At 37.8% G+C, this 25,151-nt stretch overlaps 1 protein-coding gene across 3 annotated transcripts in view; it reads left to right on the top strand.

Annotated features, from left to right (window-relative positions):
• Positions 1-11,104, top strand: part of CCDC18 (coiled-coil domain containing 18) — a 127,618-nt gene extending 116,514 nt beyond the window's left edge. For 2 of the 3 annotated variants that reach the window (XM_077746170.1, XM_077746168.1), the window contains one exon: positions 10,785-11,104. In XM_077746170.1, the coding sequence (XP_077602296.1) occupies positions 10,785-10,871 (87 nt within the window). In that variant the 3' untranslated portion in view covers positions 10,872-11,104. Of the gene's footprint in view, positions 1-1,983; positions 2,035-10,784 lie in introns of all 3 variants that reach the window. The other variant, XM_077746169.1, reaches the window with a different exon arrangement.
• Positions 11,105-25,151: the final 14,047 nt, after the last annotated feature.

The raw sequence follows: 25,151 nt of genomic DNA, 5'->3' as shown, positions 1-25,151 counted from the left end.
TTTGGCTATAGGGACTCCTCTTTTTTTTTTTTTTTCTTTTAATGGAAGGTGAGAAAATTCAGAGCAAGCACTGCTACCATTGAAAGAGACTTTGACTTACTGTGGTTTTACTGTCTAACTTCATGGTCATTTACATGTACATTCCATTAATAAATGTAAAATTTGTAAAACTTGACATATTTTAAATTGGGTTGTAGAACCTTGATCTCCAGGCCATCTCTGGTCCTTAGCTCACCTCACCTACACTAAAATAGGACACTGCATTGGTCTCTGATATAAAAGCAGAAATTTTAAATTTTGTTAAGCCAAAAAGAACTATTATTTAAATGGAATTTTATAAAGAAACTCTAATATGTCAGTCAGATACAAAGATAATCTATCTGATTAAAAGTGGATTGGGGCTAACCTCTGCCCAGTTACTTACTTGCTCACCCCCTTGCATGTCTGCCCATGCAAAAACTCCAGAGTAGCAGCCCTGGATTCATCTTTAAGGAAAATAAACTTGAGTTTAGGGCTCCCAGGGAAAAGGGGGCACCACCGTGTTTTGCCCTGTCATGCCCTTAGCTCTCTCACTGCACACATGAGTGTGGTAGATTATTCTGTAATTGTCTTTGTCTGCCATGTTGCAATTAATGTGTACTGTTAAAATATTTTTCTTTGGTATAGTGAGTGACTTAGGTTTAAATTTGATTTGAAGGTGTCATCATGAAATTACATTTGTTTCTGACTTATGGTGTGAGTTTTCACTTTTGTAGAGAGTAAAACAGCTGGCATTTAAGTCATGCACTGATTTGGGTAAAAGATCCTTAAGCTCTTTATTTTAAGCAATGGAAAGGCGAAGGGGCATAATTGTTGGTCTGTGTTGAGGGCATCAGTGGGCCTTAATCCAGCTCTGCTCCAGAGAGTGCAGTTTTCAAGTTCACTGAACCAGCAGAAAAAAAAATCTAGAAATTACTACAGGAGGAGTACTTGTGTTAGCTCTTTTATTTATGTTATAGCACAAATACTGATTTTCCTAACGGTTAACTATGTTGGCACTTCATTTGCCATAAAGCCTCTAACACAACAGTTTTCGGACAAAAGCTTCAGAAGTCACAAAAAAGAAAAAAAAAATCACACATGCACGAAATTTTGAACACATTATCAAGGAGTTCACAGATACCAAGTTAAAAACTCCTGTTTTAGATTTGAACAGTGGAATACTGTGCTGTGAATACTGATTAGCTAATTCACAACTTATTAGGAAGTTATAAGAAGTATTGTTTATAATTATCTTATTTCCAAAAAGGAAAAAGTCATTTGCAAATATAGCCCATATGCCATGCAATAACATGAAAAATAAAAATTGAGAAAGTCATCTATAGGGAAAACAGAGAAGAAAAAAAGCAAAGTGAAGCAGGATTACAAGTAATACCTAGAGACATGGTAACATTTTCAAAACCCTGGCCTAAGTAAAGACCAAAGTGTGACAAGAGTATTTGACTTGTATCTTTAGAATCTTCTGGGCCTTTTCCCAGTATTTTTCTACTTCTCTATGTTGTGCTCTTTTTTGTTCAGATATTTCTCTTGTCATTTTCCTTTCCTGCTCTTGTTTTTTGTTTTTTGTTTTTGTTTTTTTTCCTTTCTCTTTTTCACTGACTTTTTTCATGTAGCCCTTCATCTATTTTCCTTATTGTGCCCTCAAACCATAATGTGACACCAGTGTCTAAATATCTATTGTTTTATGTGTCCTCTGTTTTTGTTTTTTAAATCAGTTTAAACTTTGCCCCCCCTCCCAATGCCCCCTAACCAAAATTATTTGCTTTTTAAATTTCATGTGGTCCATTTTTTACTTTCTCTGATTCTCATTTCTGATTCTTATTTCTTAATTAAGTATTTCCCACTCTTGCTTTAAATTATGTTCCTGATTATTATAGTGGACATTAATGCTAAATTCAATACGAATAATTCAAACGCTAATCTTTTTTTTTCTCATTATTCCAGGGAGAAAAGTTGTAAAAGAAGATGTTGATGTGGTGAAAAATGAGATTTTTGGTACTGTGTTTATTACATGTAGCTCGTACTTCATAGGAGCTGTTATTTTATTGTTTTTGAATAAATTTACATTTCAGTATATATATATTTTTTTTATTTATTCTTGAGAGAGAGAGAGACAGTGTGAGCAAGGGAGGGTCAGAGAGAGAGAGGGAGATACAGAATCCGAAACAGGCTCCTGGCTCTGAGCTGGCTGTCAGCACAGAGCGCGACGCAGGGCTTGAACCCATGAACTGTGAGATCATGACCTGAGCCGAAGTCGGACGCTTAACTGACTGAGCCACCCAGGCACCCCAACATTTCAGTATATTTAAAGAAAATTCTTCAAAAGCTTTTTCTTTTTGTGACAGCGAATTCATTACTAATTTTGGTTTAAACTTGCTACTTTCCTTGTCTTTGTTTCTTACGTAAAAATCATTGCTAAAATGCTTAATAAGTACATTGAGTCATTTTATTTTCAATTGGATTACCATATTATCTGCCTTTTGTTCTAGTAATACATTATTTTTGTTTGTTTATTTATTTAGTAGGCTCCACACCCAGCATGGAACCCAATACCAGGCTTGAACTCATGACTCTGAGATCAGGACCTGAGCTGAGATCAAGAGTTGGACACTTAATTGATTTTCTTTTTTCAAATAAGTAATATGAATTTAGAAGTCAGTCTGCCACAGGTTCATAATTGTACTAATAATGGCTGGCTTTTGTTGAGTGTTTACCATTTAGTGTTTACCACTGTTCTAGGCACTTTCTATTTGTCAATTCATTAAATTCACATAATCTATTTTATACGGTATATACTATTATTCCTGTTTTACAGGTGGAATTATTTAACAATAATGACACAAGTATGTGTAACAAAGAAACTGATTTTTTAAGTATCCTGAGACGGTGTTGGGGTTAGTGACCCTATTTATACTGACCAGCTTTATGGTAGAATAAAAATAATGCCGCAAAATTAAGATGACCTATCTAAACCCTCTCAGGATTAGTCCAAATAGGATACATTCTAACATTCTAAGGATAAACCTAAGAATATGGAGTTAATTTATTCTGATAGGTAAACATTAAAGCCATTAATGTTGACAGTACCACTTGAATAAACTAATTAAGAATTTGTAATTACTTGTCAGGAGTGGAATAAAGTTTATCTTTTTACTTCTACCTACTAATCACTTGACCCTAAGAGTTAAATTACTGATTCAGTCTTTTTAGCCAGCACCCTTATTTCTCTTTCCCCCAGCTTTCTACCATGTGCCTTATGAATTCTTGTTCATGGACTAATGAGCATTACTGAATTGTCACATTGTACATCTGACACCTTCATTAATTTAGTTTCCAGCCTGAGCTGGCCTCATTTTTTTTTCCTTAAATAGTTTATTGTCAAGTTGATTTCCATACAGCACCCAGTGCTCATCCCAACAAGTGCCCTCCTCTATGCCCATCACTCCCCTTCCCCTCTCCCCCACCCCCATCAGCCCTCAATTTGTTCACAGCATTCAAGGACTCTTATTTTTGACAGACTTTAATCTTTTCCCCCTAGCTTCCTTCCTCTTCCTCTTGACAAGTATGCTAATATTTGTATTTTCAACTATCCCCTTTAATACATCTCCTATGCTCTAAAGGGATAATTTACCCACTTATTTCATAGATTGTCAGGTCCAGTCTCCCTCAATTTCCTTTATGTGTCCCTGACTACTCTTGATTCATCCAGGATTAGACACTTAGTTTAAGCAGGACCAGAGTCCTTTCTTAAAAATTTTGAAGATGAGGGACTCCTAGGTGGTTCATTCAGTTAAGCCTCTTAATCTTGATTTCTGCTTAGGTAATGATCTAACACTTTGTGAGATCAAGCCCAGTGTGTCTCTGCTCTGACAGTGCAGAGCCTGGTTGGGAGTCTCTGTCTCTCTGTCTCTATGTCTCTCAAAATGAGGTTAAAAAAATTTTTTGTTTTGTTTTTCTTAAATAGTTTATTGTCAAGTGGGTTTCCATATAACACCCAGTGCTCATCCCCACAAGTGCCCTCCTCCATGCCCATCACCTCTCTTCCCCTCCCCCCACCCCCGTCAGCACTCAGTTTGTTCTCAGCTTTCAAGAGTCTCTCATGGTTTGCCTCCCTCCCTCTCCTCCACTATTTTTCCCCTTCTCCTCCCCCATGGTCCTCCGTTAAGCTGAAACTACAAACAGACAAATCCCTCTATCTTTTTGCATGCCTGGATGATAAAATACAAGACTCCAGAGCTCTTTATAGCCATCTTTCCTAGCACGTGGGTCAAAGCAGCAATGCAACTAGTCTAGAGAAAGGAGGAAAAAATTGAAATAAACCTACAAAAAGGAACAAGAAAGAATAACTGAAGATCCTGGTTCTGTATGCCTTTGAGACTTGGCCACATTTTTGAGACATCACAATATTCTTCAATAAGCCCGTTTATAAAACTAGTTCAAATTGGATTTCTGTCACTTGCAAGCAAAAAAGTGCTGACCAATGTACTTGTCCTTTTTTTTTTTTGCCAGCAAAGTTTTTAGAAAAAAGTTTATATTCCCTGTTTTACTTTTTACTTCCAACCCAATCCTTAACCTAATACAATCTGACTTCTCTTACTGTGTTGCCATACCTAGTGTCCTATTTTCATTCCTTACCTTGATTTTTTTGTATTGTGATCTCTTTATTTGACTCTAGAACACTGCCAGTCTTTCCTGATTCTCCTTTTAGAAACAAAGAGCTGATCTTTACATAATACCTACCATTATGCACATACCAGGCAATGTTGTAAAGAGAAACAAGTATAGCAACAATCTATGAGGAAATATCTTCCAAGGAGGTCATGCAACACAGTACTGTAGGTACCACATGAGTAAAATATTGAGGAAAAAGAGAGGGTAGTAGTAGAGTGCACACCATCCCTCAAACTCTCATCCTACAGCTTAGGCATAGTCTGCATGCACTGTGTTCAAAGTTCCAGTGGAAAGGAACCCTGCCCCCATAATAGTCTACATTTATTATTGGGCTGAGATAGAGAATATCTATGTAGCCGTGCACTAATGGAAACTTCTTTGTAGAAGAAGTAGCCTTGGTAGAGACGAGGAACCTTTCCATCCCTCTGTTAAAGCTAACTCAAATTTGTTGATCCAGCTGCCTTTTTTGCTACTAAAAGTTTGAGAGGACAGGAGATTGGAGGCAGAATGAGCCTCTAGACTTATTGTGATTATTTCTCATTAGGAAAGTGCCAGTATGTATCACTGTATTTTATACAAAACAGGCACAATGGGTTAAGTAATTTTTCTCATGGTCATGTAGTTTTATAACAGCTGGGATTTGAACTGACTGAAGAGTTCATGCTTTTAACTGCTCAAGGACATTACCTCTTATATTGCCTTTTACTTCTTTGGACATCCATTCTTAGTATTCTTGTCTGTCTGCCTCTGAACTATTGGGATTCCCTAGGTTTCCTCAGATCTCTCTTCTACAGGTATTTGTTCTTAGATCAGTTCATCCAGTACTATTGCTTCAGTAATAATCTTTATGGTAATAACTTCCAGATCTATATCTTCATCTTTTCCTTGCTACAAATCTGTATTTTCAGTTGCCTACCCAGACAGTTCTCTGGATATCCTATAGATTTTTTTTTTTTTTTTTAAGAAAACTTTAGGGCTGTCTGGGTGGCTCAGTCAATAGAGCATCCAACTTCAGCTCAGGTCATGATCTCACGGCTCATGGGTTCAAACCCTGTGTCAGGCTCTGTGCTGACAGCTCAGAGCCTGGAGCCTGCTTTGGATTCTGTGTCTCCCTCTCTGTCCCTCCCCTGTTCACTCACTGTCTCTCTCAAAAAATAAATAAAACATCAAAAAAATTTTATAAATCTTTAAATTTATCCAAAATTGAAGTTATGAGGTTTTCTCAAAATTTACCTATTCTGCTTTCCTGTTTGGTTTTGGTTAGATGTTTGCTTAATTTTCCATCATCACTCACCTAGTTTTTGCCATCAAAGACCATAATCTGGTGGCTATCAGATCACTCTTTTCTCTTTCTACAAAACATAGACTATTATTAGCCTATTTCAGCCATCCATACCTGTTGGATCTTGTTATCATGTGTTTCATCTATGAAGTCTTACATTCTAGCATCCCCACTCTCTTAACAACAATTTCTTATCCTTTCAGTTCTCTCAATCTCTAATCCCTGTTGATACTTTTCCACATTAAGAATGTGTTTCCATGTAACATTCTTTTCTATAATATGGAATCATTCTCATAGAGGTAATTTACTAATGTGGTTGAGAATGTGGACTTTGAGTAGGAACCTTATACATCCAGCCATGATAGAATAATTGGTATTGGTCTTGCCCTCATGTCCTACACAATTATAAAACTGGACAAAATATGTGAGACCGTTCTTTTTAGTCATTAAGCAACAGAAAGCACAAGGCTGTAATCTTTAAATGAAGAGAAACATTCAAAGTTAACCCTACTAGGGGTGCCTGGGTGTCTCATGTGGTTAAGCATCCGACTTTAGTTCAGGTCACGATCTCATGGCTCATGGGTTCAAGCCCTGTGAGGTTCGGGGTTCGGGCTCTGTTGTGACAGCTCAGAGCTTGGAGCCTGCTTCAGATTCTGTCTCCATCTCTCTCTGCCCCTCCCTAGCTCACACACTATCTTTCTCAAATATAAAGAAACATTTAAAAAAATTTTTTTAACTAAGTTAACTGTACTATTTGCTTAGGCTCTCAGATTGGGGGCAAACTTCCCCAGTTACAATTCTGGTGCAGGGAAAGAAAGCCCAAGTGGAGTGGTGATCATGCTGAGCTGAGGCACATTTCAGTTTGGAATTGCTACGGTGGCTAGAATTTGTGGAGCAGAATACCAGAGATGCGGAGGCACAGGGTAGACACAGAAGACTAAGAGTCTCCCTCAAGTCCCTGCAAAGGACAGGCTTTGCACATACAGGATGAAAATCTGCAAGACAGAGAGTGGCTGCGAGGAGGCTGAGTGGAAAGGAGATACCAGAAATTACATACTTCTAGGGAATGTTAGAGGTCCAGACTATCCACAGAGGAAGACACTTTCTGAGCACCTTGGGCATGTAAAGTCATACGTTGGGTACAAAAACCAAATCCTAGAATAGAGGTATACAATAAAACCAAATCAAAGCCAAAATAGACCCACCCAAGCAAAGGATAAAGCTAAGCCTGAGAGGATCGAGAATATCTGCCAATAATTTTTTTTTTTGAGAGAGAGTGCATGTGTGTATCACATGTGAAAGAGAGACAAAGAGGGGGAAAGACAGAGACAAAGAAAGAATTCCAAGCAGGTTTCATGCCCAGTGCAGAGTCTAACATGGGGCTCAATCCCACACCCCTGGGATCATGACCTGAGCCAAAATCAAGAGTCAGATGCTCAAATGACTGAGGCACCCCTAACTCAGTATTCTTTAAAGGAAAACAAAATAATTCAGAAATCTAGAATTGCATTTATGTATCCATCACAATATCCAGATATCCAGCATACAATAAAAATTACTAGACATAGGAAATAGAAAAGTTATGACCCATAATCTAGAGGAAAGTCAGTGAAAACCAACTCAAGGTAATTTAGATATTGGAATTAGTATACAAGGTCTGTAGAGCAACTATTATAAGGTCTTTGTTTAAAGGAAAAGATGTACACAATGAATAAAGATGGGGGAGGAATCTCAACAAATAGAAAATATAAATGAACCAAATGGAAATTCTAGAACCAAAAAAATTACTATATCTGAAATAAATTCCCAGTGTCACCTTAACAGCATAGTGGAAATGAAAATCAGTTCGCTTGAAAACAAAGTAATAGAAAATGTCAACTCTGAAAAACAGAGAAACATGGTTCAATAAATAGTAACAGAACAACCAAGACAATGTGATTCATTATTAAGGAGACAAGAAAGACAGGTACCTGAGTGGCTCAGTTATTTGAGCATCTGACTCTTGATTTCAGCTCAAGTCATGATCCCAGGGTTGTGGGGATTGAGCCCTGCATCCTTCTCCACACTGAGCATGGATCCTGATTGGGATTCTCTCTCTCCGTCTCTGCCCCCTCTCCCCTGCTCATGCACTCTCTCTCTAAAGTAAATAAAAAATTTTGAAAAGAGAAAATGGGACAGGAAAAAAATTTGTTTTTTTTAATATAATTTATGTCAAATTGGCTTCCATGCAACACAGTGCTCATCCCAACACGTACCCTCCTCAGTTCCCATAACCCACTTTCCCCTCTCCCTCATCCCCATCAACCCCCAGTTTGTTCTCAATATTTAAGAGTCTCATATGGTTTGCGGAGAAAAAAGTTTTAGAAAACTATGAAAATATATCAAATTTGGTGTAGGGAAAGAAAAGGACAACCTACAGGTCCTCTACGTTTAGCAAACCCTAAGCAGAATAAATACAGAGAACATCATACTTAGGCATACAGTAGTGAAAACTCCTGAACACTAAAGAAAGAAAACCTTAAAAGCAAACACAGAAAAAAGTCTAAGAAGCAAAGATCCAAAAGAAGACTGATCTCTGACAAGAAACAGTGAGACATGCTTTAAATAGAAAGACTATACTGAAAGTAAAACAGATTAAAAGAAAAGGCACCAGGCCTACAGCAGGCAATTTCTGACAGACTTCAAAAAAAGTATTGGTGAAGATAAAGAATGAGGTTTCATAATGGTAAAAGGATGCGTTCAGCAGGAAAACATAATACCAAATGTGTATACCCCAAATAACAATCTTCAGAACACATGTAGTAAAAACTAACAAAACTAACGACAGAAACAGAAAAATCCACAATCACAGCTGGAGTTTAACCTCCATTTTCCAATAATTTAAAGAATAAGAGACAAAAAAAACAAAATAAGGATACAGATTTGAACAAAACCATCAAGTAACTTGATATAACTGACATTTAAAGAATACCACTCCTAGCAACTGCAAAATACACATTCCTTTCAAGTGTACATAGAATGTTGATATATCATATGCTGGACCACAATTTAGGTCTCAATAAATTTCAAAAGACTGCAATTCTACAGAGTATGATCTCTGACCACAATGTCCTTAAATTTCCATAACAGTATATCTAGAAAATCTATAAAAATTATGTGGAAATTAATCTTGACATAATCCTTGAGTCAAAGAATGTATAAAAAGGGAATTTAGATATTTTCTTTGGTAATAAAGACACAAATGTTAAAATTGTGAGATGCAGCTAAAGGAGTAATTAACACTTTGTAATTTCTTTATAATCTGTGAAGAGAAAAGTGTAAAATCAGTGGTCTGTAGGGGCGCCTGGGTGGCTTAGTCGGTTAAGCGTCCGACTTTTGTTAGGTCATGATCTCGCGGTTCGTGGGTTCGAGCCCCGCGTCGGGCTCTGTGCTGACTGCCAGCTCAGAGCCTGGAGCCTATTTCAGAGTCTCTGTCTCCCTCTCTCTCTGACCCTCCCCTGCTCACGCTGTCTCTCTCTCTCTCTCCTAGAAATAAATAAATATATTTTTTAAAAAATAAAAATAAAATCAGTGGTCTGTATTTCCACCTCAAGAAGCTAGAGGGCTTAAAGAGTAAGTTAAACCTAAAGTAAATAGAAGGGGAAAAATAAAAATCAGTGATATGGAAAACAAGAGAAAGTACTCTGATTCATTGAAAATAATAAAATTAATTGATCTAGGAAGGCTTATCAAGACAGAGAATAGAAATAACCAATATTTTGAATGAAAGAGGGGCTGGCTATGTCAATAGATCCTACAGACATTTTAAAATGATTAAGGAATATTAAAACACCTGAAACTCTGAAAGTGGAGGAGAAAAACTTGCAGATTACTTTGTGAGGCCACTGTAACAATGATATCAAGTTTAACAAGAACAGTACATGCATAGAAGATAACCTTGTGAACATAGACTGTAGGTCAGAAAATTATAGCCCTCAAACCAAATGTGACTTTCCTGTCCCTGTTTTTGAAAATAAAGATTAATTATATATTGTCTGTGGCTGCTTTTACATTATAACAGAATTGAATAGTTGTGACAAAGACTATGATAGGCCATGAAGTCTTAAATAGTTACTATTTGGCCTTTAAATAGAAAAAGGCTGTGGACCTCTGACATAAACACAGAAAAGTTTCAATGAAATATTAGCAAGCAAAAGTAAGATATATAAAAAGAAGGTTACATAATTACCAATTGACGGTTATGCCAGTAAGTCCGGGCTGGCTTATTTAATCTAATTCACAGAGTAAGCAAAATAAAGGGGAAAAAGCACAGTTGTCTCAAAAGATGCAGAAATAACTTTTAACAACCCTTCAGAGCCTGGTTCTGCCACCCATTTACTTTGTCACTTGAGGCAAATTACTTAATCTTTCTGTGTGTTTGTTTCCTCAATTATAAAATAGAATAATGTTACCTACCTCAAATAGTTATGAATATTAAACAAGTCAGTACACTTAGAGTAATACCTGGCACAAAGTAAGTTCACAGTAAATGCGAACTGTTGGCTGCTGCTGTTATTCATTTTCTTCTTCGGCTTAGATATGAGAGAGTATCACTTCAGATCACTCCGTTGCTATTATCCTGAAGTTTTTGGTCCTTTATTTACATGGAAAAACTTTACTGAATTTATTAACTGCCCTTTTCCTCCCTATATTTAAGTCATATTATAGAGAAAAGCATACATCCATGTTGTGGTGAGGACTACTGGTTCTTTCTTTGCCAAAACAAATTATTTTCCTTTTCCTGTAATTACAGAGTTTTAGCTGGGCCCACGGCCAGACACTGTATTTCTCAGCATCTCCAATGGATAAGTTCTCACCAGAAGAATACAAGCAAAAATGATGTGTGCCACTTCAGTCTTGAACATTTAAGTATTACATATGTGCTCTACCAAGGTCAATTCCCTACAGCCAGAATTGCCAGCATCCCAACTTCAACCATGCATGTGAAGAAAACGCCGTTGGGAATGACAAAAAAGAAACAAAATAGAAGGAATATAGGTGCCTAAGCAATCTGGAGCATTCTCCTTAGACTATTACACAGAGAGAAGAATAAAATTCTGTCTTTTTAAGCTACTGAATTTTTAAGGTCTCTTTGTAAAACAGTTTAATTATACACATTTGTGACTGTACACCGTTGCATAAAAATCTTTGTTGGTATTAATCTTTACTTCTACCTGGGTCAAATCTTCACCACTTCTCATAAGTCCATTAAAACACCCACACACAGATACACACACACTCAGCATATGATTTCACCTCATGCTTCAAAGAGAGTAACTGCCAATTGGTGAATGGATAAAGTTGATGTGGTATGTATATATGATGGAATATTATCCAGCCATTAAAAAGAATGGAATTTTGCCATTTGCAATGGCATGGATGGAGCCTGGAGAGTACAATGCTAAGCAAAATAAGAGAGAAAGACAAATACTGAGATTTCACATATATGTGGAATTTCAGAAACAAAGTAGCAAAGGGAGAAAAAAATCAGTAAGCAGGTTCTTAATTATAGAGAAGTGATGGTTAGCAGAGGGGAGGTGGGTAGGAGGATGGGTCAAATAGGTGATGGGGATTAAGGAGAGCATTTGTGATGAGCACTGGCTGTTGTATGGAAGTATGAATCACTATATTATACAACTGAAACTAATGTTGTGGGGAATAAGCTTAAGAATTCCCTGAACTTACACCAATAGGTTAACAAGGCATAAAGAAATAGAAAGCCACAGGGTGAATGCATAAAAGATTAGTTGAACAAGATTAGGTAAACAGGGCAAGGCCCCCAGTATAGGACAAAAGTATAGGAATAGGAAATCTCAGGATGTAAACATCCAAGACTAGGTAAACAAGATTAGGTATTCAGGGTGGAAGCACCCCCCCCCCAACTTAGTACAATATCAGAAAGCTGCTTTCACAGTAAGAAAGGACCAAAATAGGTAAACAGGGCTATAGACCACAGCAGGTTGCCCAGAGCAGAGCTAATTAGCAAGAAAAAAAGGTGACTTGTTGACTTGTAGGTAGCAGGCTCTCTTTTTTGTCCCCTAGGCAAGTTTAGGTAAACAGGTGGCGCCTCATACCTGCTTTAAACAACCATCTGCCCCGTGCCAGTATTTTGTTTTGTATTGACCTTCACACCGCATATCTTCAAAACACTCTTTGCCCCCACACCATGAGTTAATGTGCANCCAGTATAGGACAAAAGTATAGGAATAGGAAATCTCAGGATGTAAACATCCAAGACTAGGTAAACAAGATTAGGTATTCAGGGTGGAAGCACCCCCCCCCCAACTTAGTACAATATCAGAAAGCTGCTTTCACAGTAAGAAAGGACCAAAATAGGTAAACAGGGCTATAGACCACAGCAGGTTGCCCAGAGCAGAGCTAATTAGCAAGAAAAAAAGGTGCCTTGTTGACTTGTAGGTAGCATGCTCTCTTTTTTGTCCCCTAGGCAAGTTTAGGTAAACAGAGGTGGCGCCTCATACCTGCTTTAAACAACCATCTGCCCCGTGCCAGTATTTTGTTTTGTATTGACCTTCACACCGCATATCTTCAAAACACTCTTTGCCCCCACACCATGAGTTAATGTGCACAGTTTCATTGTTTCTTTGTGCACATCCATCATGCTTGTAAGCCTTCTGATCCTAATAAAAACAGAGCAAGCACCCTTCCTTGGGCCTCTTATCTCCTCCTGGACATTAGCCTCTCTCACATTTTAATCTCACTGGACAAGAGACAACTCCAGATCCAGATTACGACATAATATAATGTGGGGAATAGATTTAAGAATTCTCTGAGCTTGCTCCAATTGGTTACAAGGCTTAGGGTGGAAAGACGCCACAGGACAAAAGCTCCCAGGATAGAACAAAGTGTAGATTGGAAAGCCACTTCCACGAGAAGAAAGCGTCTGAGAACAGGTAGAGGCAGAAAGCCACTGCAGCAGGGCGAAAGCACCCAAGATTAATCATTAAGTAAAACAAAGTAGAGAGCAGAAAGCCACTACAGGGCCAAAGTGCCCAGAGCTAATAATTAGTGAGAAAAATGACTTGTTAACCTTGAGGTAGCATACTCTGTCTGTCCTAGCCCCTGGAAACTTAAATGGACACAGTGCCTGGTGCCTGCAGTAAATGGCCCTCTCCTGGCACCAAGATTTTTATCGCTCTTGGGGCGCCTGGGTGGCTTAGTCGGTTAAGCATCCGACTTTCACTTGGGTCATGATCTCGCGGTTCGTGGGTTCGAGCCCCTCATCGGGCTCTGTGCTGACTGCCAGCTCAGAGCCTGGAGCCTATTTCAGAGTCTGTATCTCCCTCCCTCTCTGACCCTCCCCTGCTCACGCTGTCTCTCTCTCTCCCCTAGAAATAAATAAAAATATTTTAAAAAAATTTTTTTTTATCGCTCTTGACACTAACCCCTAACACCACCTACCTTCAAAACCCCTTTCTCTCACACACGTGAGTTAATGATCCCTGTTATTTTCTCTTTCTGCACGTCCATCGCGTATTTAAGCCTTCTGATCCTAATACGGAGAAAGGACCCTTACTCAGGGCTCTTGTCTCCTCCCAGACATTAGCCTCTCTTGTATTCAATTCTGCATCCACTGTCTTGCTGGACAAGAGAGAACTCCAGACTCAAAGTCTGTGACAATATAACACTATATGCTAACTAACTGGAATTAAAATGAAAACTTAGAGAATGGCTGCCAACAGAAAAAAACTTCTACAATACCCTGCCTATACATTCAAAAACTCAAACTAGTGGCAGGAAATATTCAATGTGCTAAATAAGAAAAATATGTGACCAAGAATCTTTTATCCTGCAAGGTTGCCATTCACAATAAAAGGTGAGATAAAGTCTTTCCCAAACAAAACCCCCAAGAGTTCATGACCACTAAGCCAACCCTGCAGGAGATACTAAGGAGGATTCTGAGTGGAAAGCCCAAAGACCACAAATGACCAGATACATCACCACAAACACAAAACCTACAAATAACAGAATGACATTAAAGCCATATCTTTCAATAAATCTCTGAATGTAAGTGGACTAAATGCCCCAGGCAAAAGACATAGGGTATCAGAATGCATAAAAACCAAAATCCATCAGTATGTTGCCTACAAGAGACTCATTTTAGACCTAAAGACACCTGCTGATTGAAAGTGAGAGGATGCAGAACCATCTATCATGCTAACAGATGTCAAAAGAAAGCTGGAGTAGCCATATTTGTATCAGACAAAATATATTTTAAACCAAAGACTGTAACAAGAGATGAAGAAGAGCATTATATCATAATTAAGGGGTCTATCCATCAAGAAGAGCTAACAATTGTAAATGTTTATGCCTTCAACATGGAAGCACACAAGTATATAAATCAATCACAAACATAAGCAAAGTTATTTATAATAACATTGTAATTGTAGGTGACCTTAATACTCCACTTACAGCAATGGACAGATCATCTAGGCAGAAAATAAATAAAACCATGGCCTTGAATGATATTGGACCATATGGACCTAACATATTTTCAGAACTTTTCATTCAAAAGCAGCAAAATACACATTCTTCTCGAGTGCACATGGAACATTCTCCAAACTAGATCACATACTGGGTCACAAAACAGCACTCAATAAATATAAAAGGATTGAGATCATATATGCATATTTTCAGATCACAACACTATGATACTTAAAATCAACCACAAGAAAAATTTAGAAAGTTTCCAAATACATGGAGATTAAAGAACATCCTACTAAAGAATGAATGGGTCAACCAGGAAGTTAAAAAAGATATTTAAAAATATATGGAAGCAAATGAAAATGAAAACATGATAGTCGAAACCCTTTGATATGGAGCAAAGGCAGTCTTAAGAGGAAATACATTGCAATCCAGGCCTATCTCATAAAGTAAGAAAGATCCCAAATACAGAACCTAACCTCTCAGCCCTAAAGGAACTAAAAAGACAGCAGCAAAGAAAGCCCAAAGCCAGCAAAAGAAGAGATATAATAAAGATTAGAGTAGAAATAAATACTATTGAATAAAATAATACAGGAGAACAGATCAATGAATCTAAGTGCTAGTTTTTTGAAAGAATAAGCAAAACTGATAAACCCCTAGCCAGACTTCTCAAAAAGAGGACCCAAATAGATAAAATCATGAATGAAAGAGAAAACATCACAATCAACACCACAGAAATGCCAACACTTATTAGAGAATACTATGAAAGATTATATACCAACAAACTGAACAACCTAGAAGAAATGGACAAATTCCTAGACACCCACACACTACCAAAACTCAAATGGGAAGAAATAGAAAATTTGAACAGATCCATAACCAATGAAGAAATTGAATCAGTTATCCAAAATCTCCCAACAAATAAGAGTCCTGGGCCAGATGGCTTCCCAGGGGAATTTTACCAGAAATTTAAAGCAAAGTTAATACCTATTCTTCTCAAGCTATTCCAAAAAATAGAAATGAAAGGAAAGCTCCTGGATTCATTCTAGGAAGCCAGCATTACCTCGATTCCCAAATCAGACAAAGACCCCACTAAAAAGCAAATCAAATTCAACAGTGTATTAAATGAATTATTCACCATGATCAAGTGGGATTCATTCCTGGACTGAATGGCTTGTTCAATATTTGTATATTAATCAACATGATACATCACATCAATAGAAGAAAGTATAAGAACCATATGATCCTGTCAATAGATGCCTAAAAAGCATTTGATGAAAAAACAGTGTCCTTTCTTAATAAAAACCCTTAAGAAAGTCAGGATAGAAGGAACATACTTTAACATCATAAAAGGTATATATGAAAGGTCCAGAGCTAAAATCATCTTCAATGGGGAAAAACTGAGAGCTTTCCTTCTGAGATCAAGTACACAACAGGGATGTCCACTCCCACCACTGTTGTTTGATGTAGTGCTGGAAGACCTAGTCTTAGCAATCTGACAAAAAAAAAGAAAGAAAGAAAAGTCATCCAAATTGGCAAGGAAGAAGTCAAACTTTCACTTTTCACAGATGACATGACGTACATGTCAAAAGACTCCACCCAAAAGAACAGCTAGAACTGATACATGAATTCAGCAAAGATGTAGGATATAAAAATCAATGTACAGAAATCGGCTGCATTTCTATACACTAATAATAAAGCAACAGAAATAGTTATCAAGGAATCAATCCTATTTACAATTGCACCAAGAACTATAAAACACCTAGGAATAAACTAACCAAAGGGGTAAAAGATCTGTACACTGAAAACTATAGAAAGCTTATGAAAGAAATTGGAGACCCCAAAAAAATGGAAAACCATTCCATACTCATGGATTGGAAGAATATTGTTAAAATGTCAATACTACCCAAAGCAATCTACACATTCAATGGAATCCCAATCAAAATAACAATTCAAAAATTTGTATAAAACCGCAAAGGCCTCAGATAACCAAAGGAATGTTGAAAAAGAAAGCCAAAGCTGGAGGCATCACAATTCCAGACTTCAGCCTGTATTACAACGCTGTAATCATTATGACAGTATGGTATTGGCACAAAAACAGAGAAATAGACCAATGTAATAGAGAACCCAGAATAGGACCCTAACTAATCTTCAAAAAGGCAGGAGAGTAGCCAGCGGAAAAAAGACAGTCACTTTAGCAGATGGTGCTGGGAGAACTGGACAGCAACATGCAGAAGAATGAAACTAGACCACTTTCTTACACTATCCATACACAAAAATAAACTCAAAATGGATGAATGACCTAAATGTGAGACAAGAAAACATCAAAATCCTAAAGGAAAAAACAGTCAATAACCTCTTTGACCTTGGCTGCAGCAACTTTTTACTTGACATGTCTCCAAAGGCAAGGGAAATGAAAGCAAAAATGAACTATTGGCACCTCATCAAAATAAAAAGCTTCTGAACAGCAAAGGAAACAGTCAACAAAACTAGAAGGCAGTCAGTGGAATAGAAGATATTTGGAAATGACATATCAGATAAAGGGTTAGTGTCCAAAATCTATAAAGAACTTAACAAACTCACACCCAAAAAAACAATCATCCAGTGAAGAAATGGGCAGAAGACATAAATAGACATAAAGAAGACACCCAGGTGGCTAACAGACATATGAAACAATGCTCAACATCACTCATCATCAGGGAAATATAAATCAAAACCACATTGAGATACCACCTCACACTGGTCAGAGTGGCTAAAATTAACAACTCAGAAAACAACAGATGCTGGCAAGGATGTGGAGAAAAGAGAACCTTCTTGCACTGGGGATGCAAATTGGTGCAGAAACTCTTGAAAACAGTGTAGAGGTTCCTCAAAAACTTAAAAATAGAATTAATCTACAACCCAGCAATAGCACTACTAGGAATTTATCCAAAGGATACAGGAGTGCTAATTCATAGGAGCACATGTAGCCCAATGTTGATAGCAGTGCTATCAACAATAGCCAAAGTATGGAAAGAGCTCAAATGTCCATCAAATGATGAAAGAATAAAGATGTGGTGTGTATATGTATGTATGTATCTATGTTTGTATGTATGTGTATATATATATATATAAACAGAATACTACTTAGCGATGAAAAATGAAATCTTGCCATTTGCAACAATATGGATGGAACTGAAGGGCATTATGCTAAGTGAAATAAGTCAGTCAGAAAAAGACAGATATCATATGTTTTCACTCATGTGGAATTTGAGAAACTTAACAGGATCATAGGGGAAGGGAAGGAAAAATAAGTTACAAACAGAGACAGGCAAACCGTAAAAGACTCTTAAATACAGAGAACAAACTGAGGGTTAATGGGGGTGCGGGGTTGGGGGGGTGGAGAAAATGGAAATGGGCATTAAGGAGGCTACTTGTAGGGATGAGCACTCAATGTTGTTCATAAGTGATGAATCATGGAACTCTACTTCCAAAGCTAAGACTACACTGTATAGATTGTATGTTAGCTAACTTCACAATAAATTTAAAAGAGAGAGACAGAGGGGCGCCTGGGTGGCTTAGTCGGTTAAGCGTCCGACTTTCGCTTAGGTCATGATCTCGCGGTTTGTGGGTTCGAGCCCCGCGTCGGGCTCTGTGCTGACTGCCAGCTCAGAGCCTGGAGCCTATTTCAGAGTCTGTATCTCCCTCTCTCTCTGACCCTCCCCTGCTCATGCTGTCTCTCTCTCTCTGCTAGAAATAAAAAAATATATTAAAAAAATAAAAATGAAAAAATAAAAGAGAGGGAGAGAGAGAGAAAGGAAGGAAGAGAGAAAAGGAGAAAAAAGAAAAAGAAGGTGGGAGAAAAGGAAAGGGAAGAGAAGGGAAGGGAGAGGAAGGGAAGGTAGGCAGAGAGAGAGAAACAAAGAAATGATAGAAACGAAACAAACGAAAGAAAGAAAGAAAGAAAGAAAGAAAGAAAGAAAGAAAGAAAGAAAAGTGAAAGAGAGGAAGAAAGGAAGGAAAAAGATTACAAAATAGAAAGGGGTAATAAAAGGAAATCAAATTTGTGATGTCAATCTAAAAAAATAAAAATAAAAATCTAAATCTAAATCTGCACTCAATTTACCTCAATCATCTCAGTCAGTGAGGGCTAGATTTCCCTCTTGGTAATCTGTCTACCTGTATTTTGGATCCCTTTCTGTCTCCTTAGGGACTTCCCGTTATCAGTTATTTCCTTTCATCCAAAGGATCGATTTTTTCTTGTATCCCACTTTTCCCCATCAACATTAGACACATCCATGTCTCTCCTAACCTAAAAAAGAAAAAGCTTTTCCTCAATCTCATATCTCCAGCCTACCTACCCGTCTTTTCATACATTTAAATGGCCCATATTCTTGAACGAGTTCATTAAACTAGCTGTTTCCATTTCATTTCCCCTCCCTTGTCATGTGTGTACCTGCAAGAAGTTCACTTCTTTGGGTAGTTCTCTTTCCTAGTAATATCCCAGAATTCCCAAAGAATACTTTATATCCTATAAAGCTACCATTTGTCAGTTGCCACCTTAGCCAGACAGACAAAACTGGCAGTGTAAATGCCCTAGCCAGATATTCTAAATATTTACTTTTAAAAAGCTAGACCAGAGGAGGGGAGGGGCCAAATGGCAGAACAGCATGGAAGGTTTTTTTGTGTCTCTCGTCTCTGAAATACAGTCAGGTCAACACTAAACCATCCTGCACACCTAGAAAACTGGTTTGAGAATTAAAACAACAGTTTGCACAACTCGAATCAGAGAACTCAGCAGGTACACAGCTCAGAGGTGAACTGGGGGATAAAGGCGCAGAGGGCAAGGACCTGGTTTGGCTTGCAGAAAGAGGATGGAGACAGAGAGAGNGGAGAAAGGAGAGGGTTTAAATTCCATTAAGACTGTATAAACAGAGGGAGTGTAGAGTTTGAAACACTGCATCTCGATACCTAGCGGTACCCTGGTGGGAAGGGTGAATCCCTAGGAGCAGAGAGCGAAGTCCTTGGGGTCCTTGAGCCACATGGGGAGAGGCAGTTCCCCTGCTGGGAGGACGTTTGGTAGAGACTGTGTGGCCTCCCCACAGGCAAAGGTCCCAGTGGGCCCTGGAGAACAACCACATCCGCTAGTGCTGGAACAAGGACATTAAGGGGGAAATATGGTGCCAGATGTGTGTTGTGATTTTCCATAATCCCTCAAACGCTGCTGCTACACGAGCTCATGAACTTTTTCTCAGGCAGGCTGGCACCCCATCACAGTCTCTGGGCATTGGTAGCGGCACAGTCTGCTGAACCTTCCTGGGGGCAGGCCAGCCCCCAGTCATTGCTTGGTGAGACCCTCCACCAGAAGATCTGAGTGGGTCAAAGCCACAGTCCCTCAGAAGCAAGGGGTTGGGATACACAGCCACATCTGATATAAAACTCAGGAGGAAGTTGCCACCTGGCAGCCTGATAGCTTGGTCACAGACAGTGTAGAAGCAGAGAATGGACAGAAGCCAGAGACAAAGGAGGAGTGTGTGATTGCCATTTGTGGAGAGCAGAGTTCCGATACTAGAGACTGGGTTCACCCCTCCCATGCATGCGCATACACACCTACAGGCGCCACAGCAATCCACCCTAGTAAGCTAAGCAGCACCATCCAATGGAGAACAGAGCCATTACACTAGGCCCCACCCAACTGGACCAACCTCTCTCTTCAGGAACAACACAAGCCTCTTTGCTTGCTTAGCTTATCGACTACAAAGTGCTTCATAGTTTGACTTCTAGGGGAAATTGATGTAATTTCAATCATACTTCAGTCTGTTAGTTGGTCCATCTATTCAATTTTTTTCTTTTCTCATTCTTGAATACAGAAAAAATTTATTTTTATTTTACATTTCTATTCAAATATTTCTCTTTATTTTTTCCTACTATATTTTTTACTTTTTTGTAAATCTTTCAATTCTATTTTTTACTTCCCTCATTTCATTTTTATTACATTTCATTGTATTTTTCCAAATTTTCAACATTTTCTTTTTTTATTCTTATCTTTCTCTTTTTTCTCTAATCCATCAAGCTCCTTTCAACAACCAGACAAGAACACACCTAGCTGGAATCTAGTATCCTTAATTTGATTTTCTGTGTGTGTTGTTTTTAATTTTTTAATTTTAATTTTTTTACCTTATTAATTCCTTTTCTTCCTTCAAAATGAGAAGATAAAGGAATTCACCCAGAAATAAAGAACAGGAAGAAACAATAGCCAGGGACTTAATCAACAGAAATACAAGCAGATGTCTGAACCAGAATTTAGAATCACAATAATAAGAATACTAGCTGGGGTTGAAACAGATTAGAATCCTCTTCTGTGGAGATAAGAGCTAGTCAGGGTGAAATAAAAAATGCTATTGTTTTAGCGGAGCTGCATTCTCAAATGGATGCCACAGCAGCAAGGATGGATGAGGTACAGCAGTGAATCAGCGATATAGAGGACAAACTTCTGGAAAACAATGAAACAGAAAAAGAGTGGACAACTAAGGCAAAAGAGCACGATTTAAGAATTAGAGAAACCAGCGACTCATTAAAAAGGAACAACAACAGAATCATAGAGGTCTCTGAAGATGAAGAGAGAGAAAAAGGGGTAGATGGGTTATGTGAGCAAATCATAGCAGAAAATTTTCCTAACCTGGGGAAAGACACAGACTTCAAAATCCAGGAAACGCAGACGACTCCCATTAGATTAAAAAAAACCCAACCATCAACAAGGCATATCATTGTCAAATTCACAAAATACTCAGGCAAGGAAAGAATCTTGAAACCAGCATGGGGAAAAAAGTCCTTAGCTTACAAGGGAAGACAAATCAAGTTCACAGCAGACTTATTCACAGAAATGTGGCAGGCCAGAAAGGAGTGGCAGGATATATTCAATGTGCTGAATCGGAAAAATATGCAGCCAAGAATTCTTTATCCAGCAAGGCTATCATTCCAAATAGAAGGTGAGATTAAAAGTTTCCCAACCAAAAAGGAGTTCATGACTATTAAACCAGTCCTGCAAGAAATTTTAAGGAGGATTCTATGAGGGGATAAAAGACGGGAGGAAAAAAAGGAATAAAACCAAAAGCAACAAAGACTAGAAGGGACCAGAGAATACCATCAGAAACTCCAACTCTGCAGGCAGCATAATGGCAATAAATTCATATCTTTCAGTACTCACTCTAAAGGTCAATGGACTAAATGCTCCAATGAAACATTGGAGGTAACAGAATGCATAAGAAAACAAGATCTATCTATATGCTGTTTAAAAGAGACCCAATTTTTTAATATTTAGTTATTTTTGAGAGAGAGACACAGAGCACAAGCGGAGGAGGGGCAGAGAGATAGACAGTGGGAGACACAGAATCTGAAGCAGGCTCCAGGATCAGAGCTGTCACCACACAGCCCAACACGAGGCTCAAACCCATGAACTGTAAGATCATGGCCTGAGCTGAAAACAGATACTTAACCGACTGAGCCACCCAGGCACCCCAGAAGAGACCCACTTTAGACCTAAAGACACCTTCAGATCAAAAGGAAGGGGATGGAGAACCATCTATCATGTTAATGGTTACCAAAAGAAAGCCAGAGTAGCCATACTTATATCAGATAACCTAGCCTTTAAAACAAAGACTGTAACAAGGGATGAAAAGGGTCATTATATCATAATTAATGGGTATATCCATCAAGAAGACCTAACAATTGTAAACATTGATGCTCCAAATGTGGAAGCACCCAAATATATAAATCAGTTAATCACTAACATAAAGAAACTCATTGATAATAATACCATAATAGTAGGGACTTCAACACCCCACTTACAGCAGTGGACAGATCATCTTAACAGAAANAGATAACCTAGCCTTTAAAACAAAGACTGTAACAAGGGATGAAAAGGGTCATTATATCATAATTAATGGGTGTATCCATCAAGACCTAACAATTGTAAACATTGATGCTCCAAATGTGGCAGCACCCAAATATATAAATCAGTTAATCACTAACATAAAGAAACTCATTGATAATAATACCATAATAGTAGGGACTTCAACACCCCACTTACAGCAGTGGACAGATCATCTTAACAGAAAATCAACAAGGAAACCGTGGCTTTGAATGACACACTGGACCAGATGGACTTCACAAATACATTCAGAACATTTCATCCTAAAGCAGCAGAATACACATTCTTCTACAGTGTACACGGAACGTTCTCCAGAATAAACCACATACTGGGACACAAATCATCCATCAACAAGTACAAAAAGATAGATTCATACTGTGTATATTTTCAGACCACAACACTAAGAAACTCAAAATCAACCATAAGAAAACAATTGGAAAGGTAACAAATGCTGGGAGACTAAAGACCATCCTACTAAAGAATAAATTTGCTAACCAAGTTAAAGAGGATTTAAAAAGTACATAGAAGCCAATGAAAATGATAACACAACAGCCCACAACCTCTGGGATGCAGCAAAGTCAGTCATACGAAGGAAGTATATAGCAATCCAGGCCTACCTGAAGAAGGAAGAAAAGTCACAGACACACAACCTAACCTTACACCTTAAAGAGCTGGAAATAGAACAGCAACAAAAAACAAAAAAACAAAAAAACAAAAACCCGCAAACCAGCAGAAGACAGGAAATAATAAAGATTAGAGTAGAAATCAATGCTATCAAAACCAAAACAACAACAACAAAACAAAACAATAGAACAGATCAATGACACCAGGAGTTGGTTCTGTGAAAGAATTAACAAAATTGATAAACCCCTAGCCAGTTTGATCAAAAAGAAAAGGGAAACAACCCAAATAAATAAAATGAAGATTCAAAGAGGAGAGATCACAACCAACACAACAGAAATAAAAACAATAAGAGAAAATTATGAGCAGTTATATGCCAATAAAATGGGCAATTTGGAAGAAGCAAACAAATTCCTAGAAACATATAAACTACCAAAACTGAAACAGGAAGAAATAGAAAATCTTAACAGACCCATAAGCAGTAAAGAATTCAAATTGGTAATCAAAAATCAAAAAGTTCAGAGCCAGGTGGCTTTACAGGGAAATTCTACCAAACATTTAAAAAAGAGTTAACACCTATTCTCTTGAAGCTTTTTCAAAAACAGAAATAGAAGAAAAACTTCCAAACTCTTTCTATGAAGCCAGCATTACCTTGATTCCAAAACCAGACAAAGATCTCGCTAAAAGTGAGAACTACAGATGAACATGGATGATGAACATGGATGCAAAAATCCTCAACAAGATACTAGCCTACTGGGTCCTAATGCATTAAAAGAATTATTCACCACAACCAAGTGAGATTTATACCTGAGATGCAGGGCTGGTTCAATATACAGAAAACAATCAACATCACATCAATAAAAGAAAGAACAAGAACCAGATGATCCTCTCAATAGATGCTGAGAAAGCATTTGACAAAAAAGCATCCTTTCTTGATAAAACCTTCAAGAAAGTAGGGGTAAAAGGATCATACCTCAAGATCATAAAAGCCATGTATGAAAGACCTACTGCTAATATTCAATGGGGAAAACCTGAGAGCTTTTCTCCTAAGGTTAGGAATAGAAGGATGTCCACTCTGGCCACTGTTATTCAACATAGAATTGGAAGTCTTAGCCTCAGCAATCAGACAACGCAAAGATATAAAAGGTATCCAAATTGGCCAGGAAGAAGTCAAACGTTCACTCCTCACAGATGACATGATACTCTATATGGAAAGCCCAAAAGATTCCAGCAAAAAACAGTTAGAACTGGTCCAGGAATTCAGCAAAGTCTCAGGGTATAAAATCAATGCACAGAAATCAGCTGCATTCCTGTACACCAATAATGAAGCAACAGCAAGAAATCAAGGAATTGATCCCATTTACAATTGCACCAAAAATCATAAAATACCTAAGAATAAACATAACCAAAGAGATGAAAAATCTATACACTGCAAACTGTAGAAAGCTTATGAAAGAAATTGAAAAGGACACAAAAAAATGGAAAAATAGTCCATGATCATGGATTGGAAGAACACTGTTAAAGTGTCGATAGTACCCAAAGCCATCTACATATTCAATGCCATCCCTATCAGAATAACACTAGCATTCTTCACAGAGCTAGAACAAACAATTCTAAAATTTGTGTGGAACCAGAGAAGACCTTAAATAGGTCCTGAAAGCAGTCCTGAAAAAGAAAACCGAAGCTGGAGCAAATCACACTCCTGGACTTCAAGACGTGTTACAAAGCTGTAATCATCAAGACAGTACGACGCTGGCACAAAAACAGACACTCAGCTCAAGGGAACAGAATAGACAACCCAATGGACCCTCAAAAGTATGGCCAACTCTGTGGAAACTAATTTGACAATAAACTATTTGTAAAAAATAAATAAATAAATAAATAAATGAGCCTTTTTACGAATTGAAAAATATTTATCGAATGTCTACTATAAGCTTTATATTTCTATATATTGTAATAAATGCAAAGTAAGCATTGTTTCTTCCTTAAAAAAAACAAAAAAAACAAACAAAAAAAACCAACAAAAAAAGTATGGCCAACTCATCTTTGACAAAGCAGGAAACAATATCCATTGGGACAGAGACAGTCTCTTCAGCACGCAGAAAAATGAACCTGGATCATTTTCTATACCATACACAAAAATAAACT

Source organism: Crocuta crocuta, unplaced genomic scaffold (genome assembly GCF_008692635.1).
Source record: "Crocuta crocuta isolate KB4526 unplaced genomic scaffold, BGI_CrCroc_1.0 scaffold48, whole genome shotgun sequence".
Lineage (NCBI taxonomy): Eukaryota > Metazoa > Chordata > Mammalia > Carnivora > Hyaenidae > Crocuta > Crocuta crocuta.
Note: the sequence above shows the minus strand (reverse complement) of the source record. Positions and strands in the feature narration are given on the sequence as shown.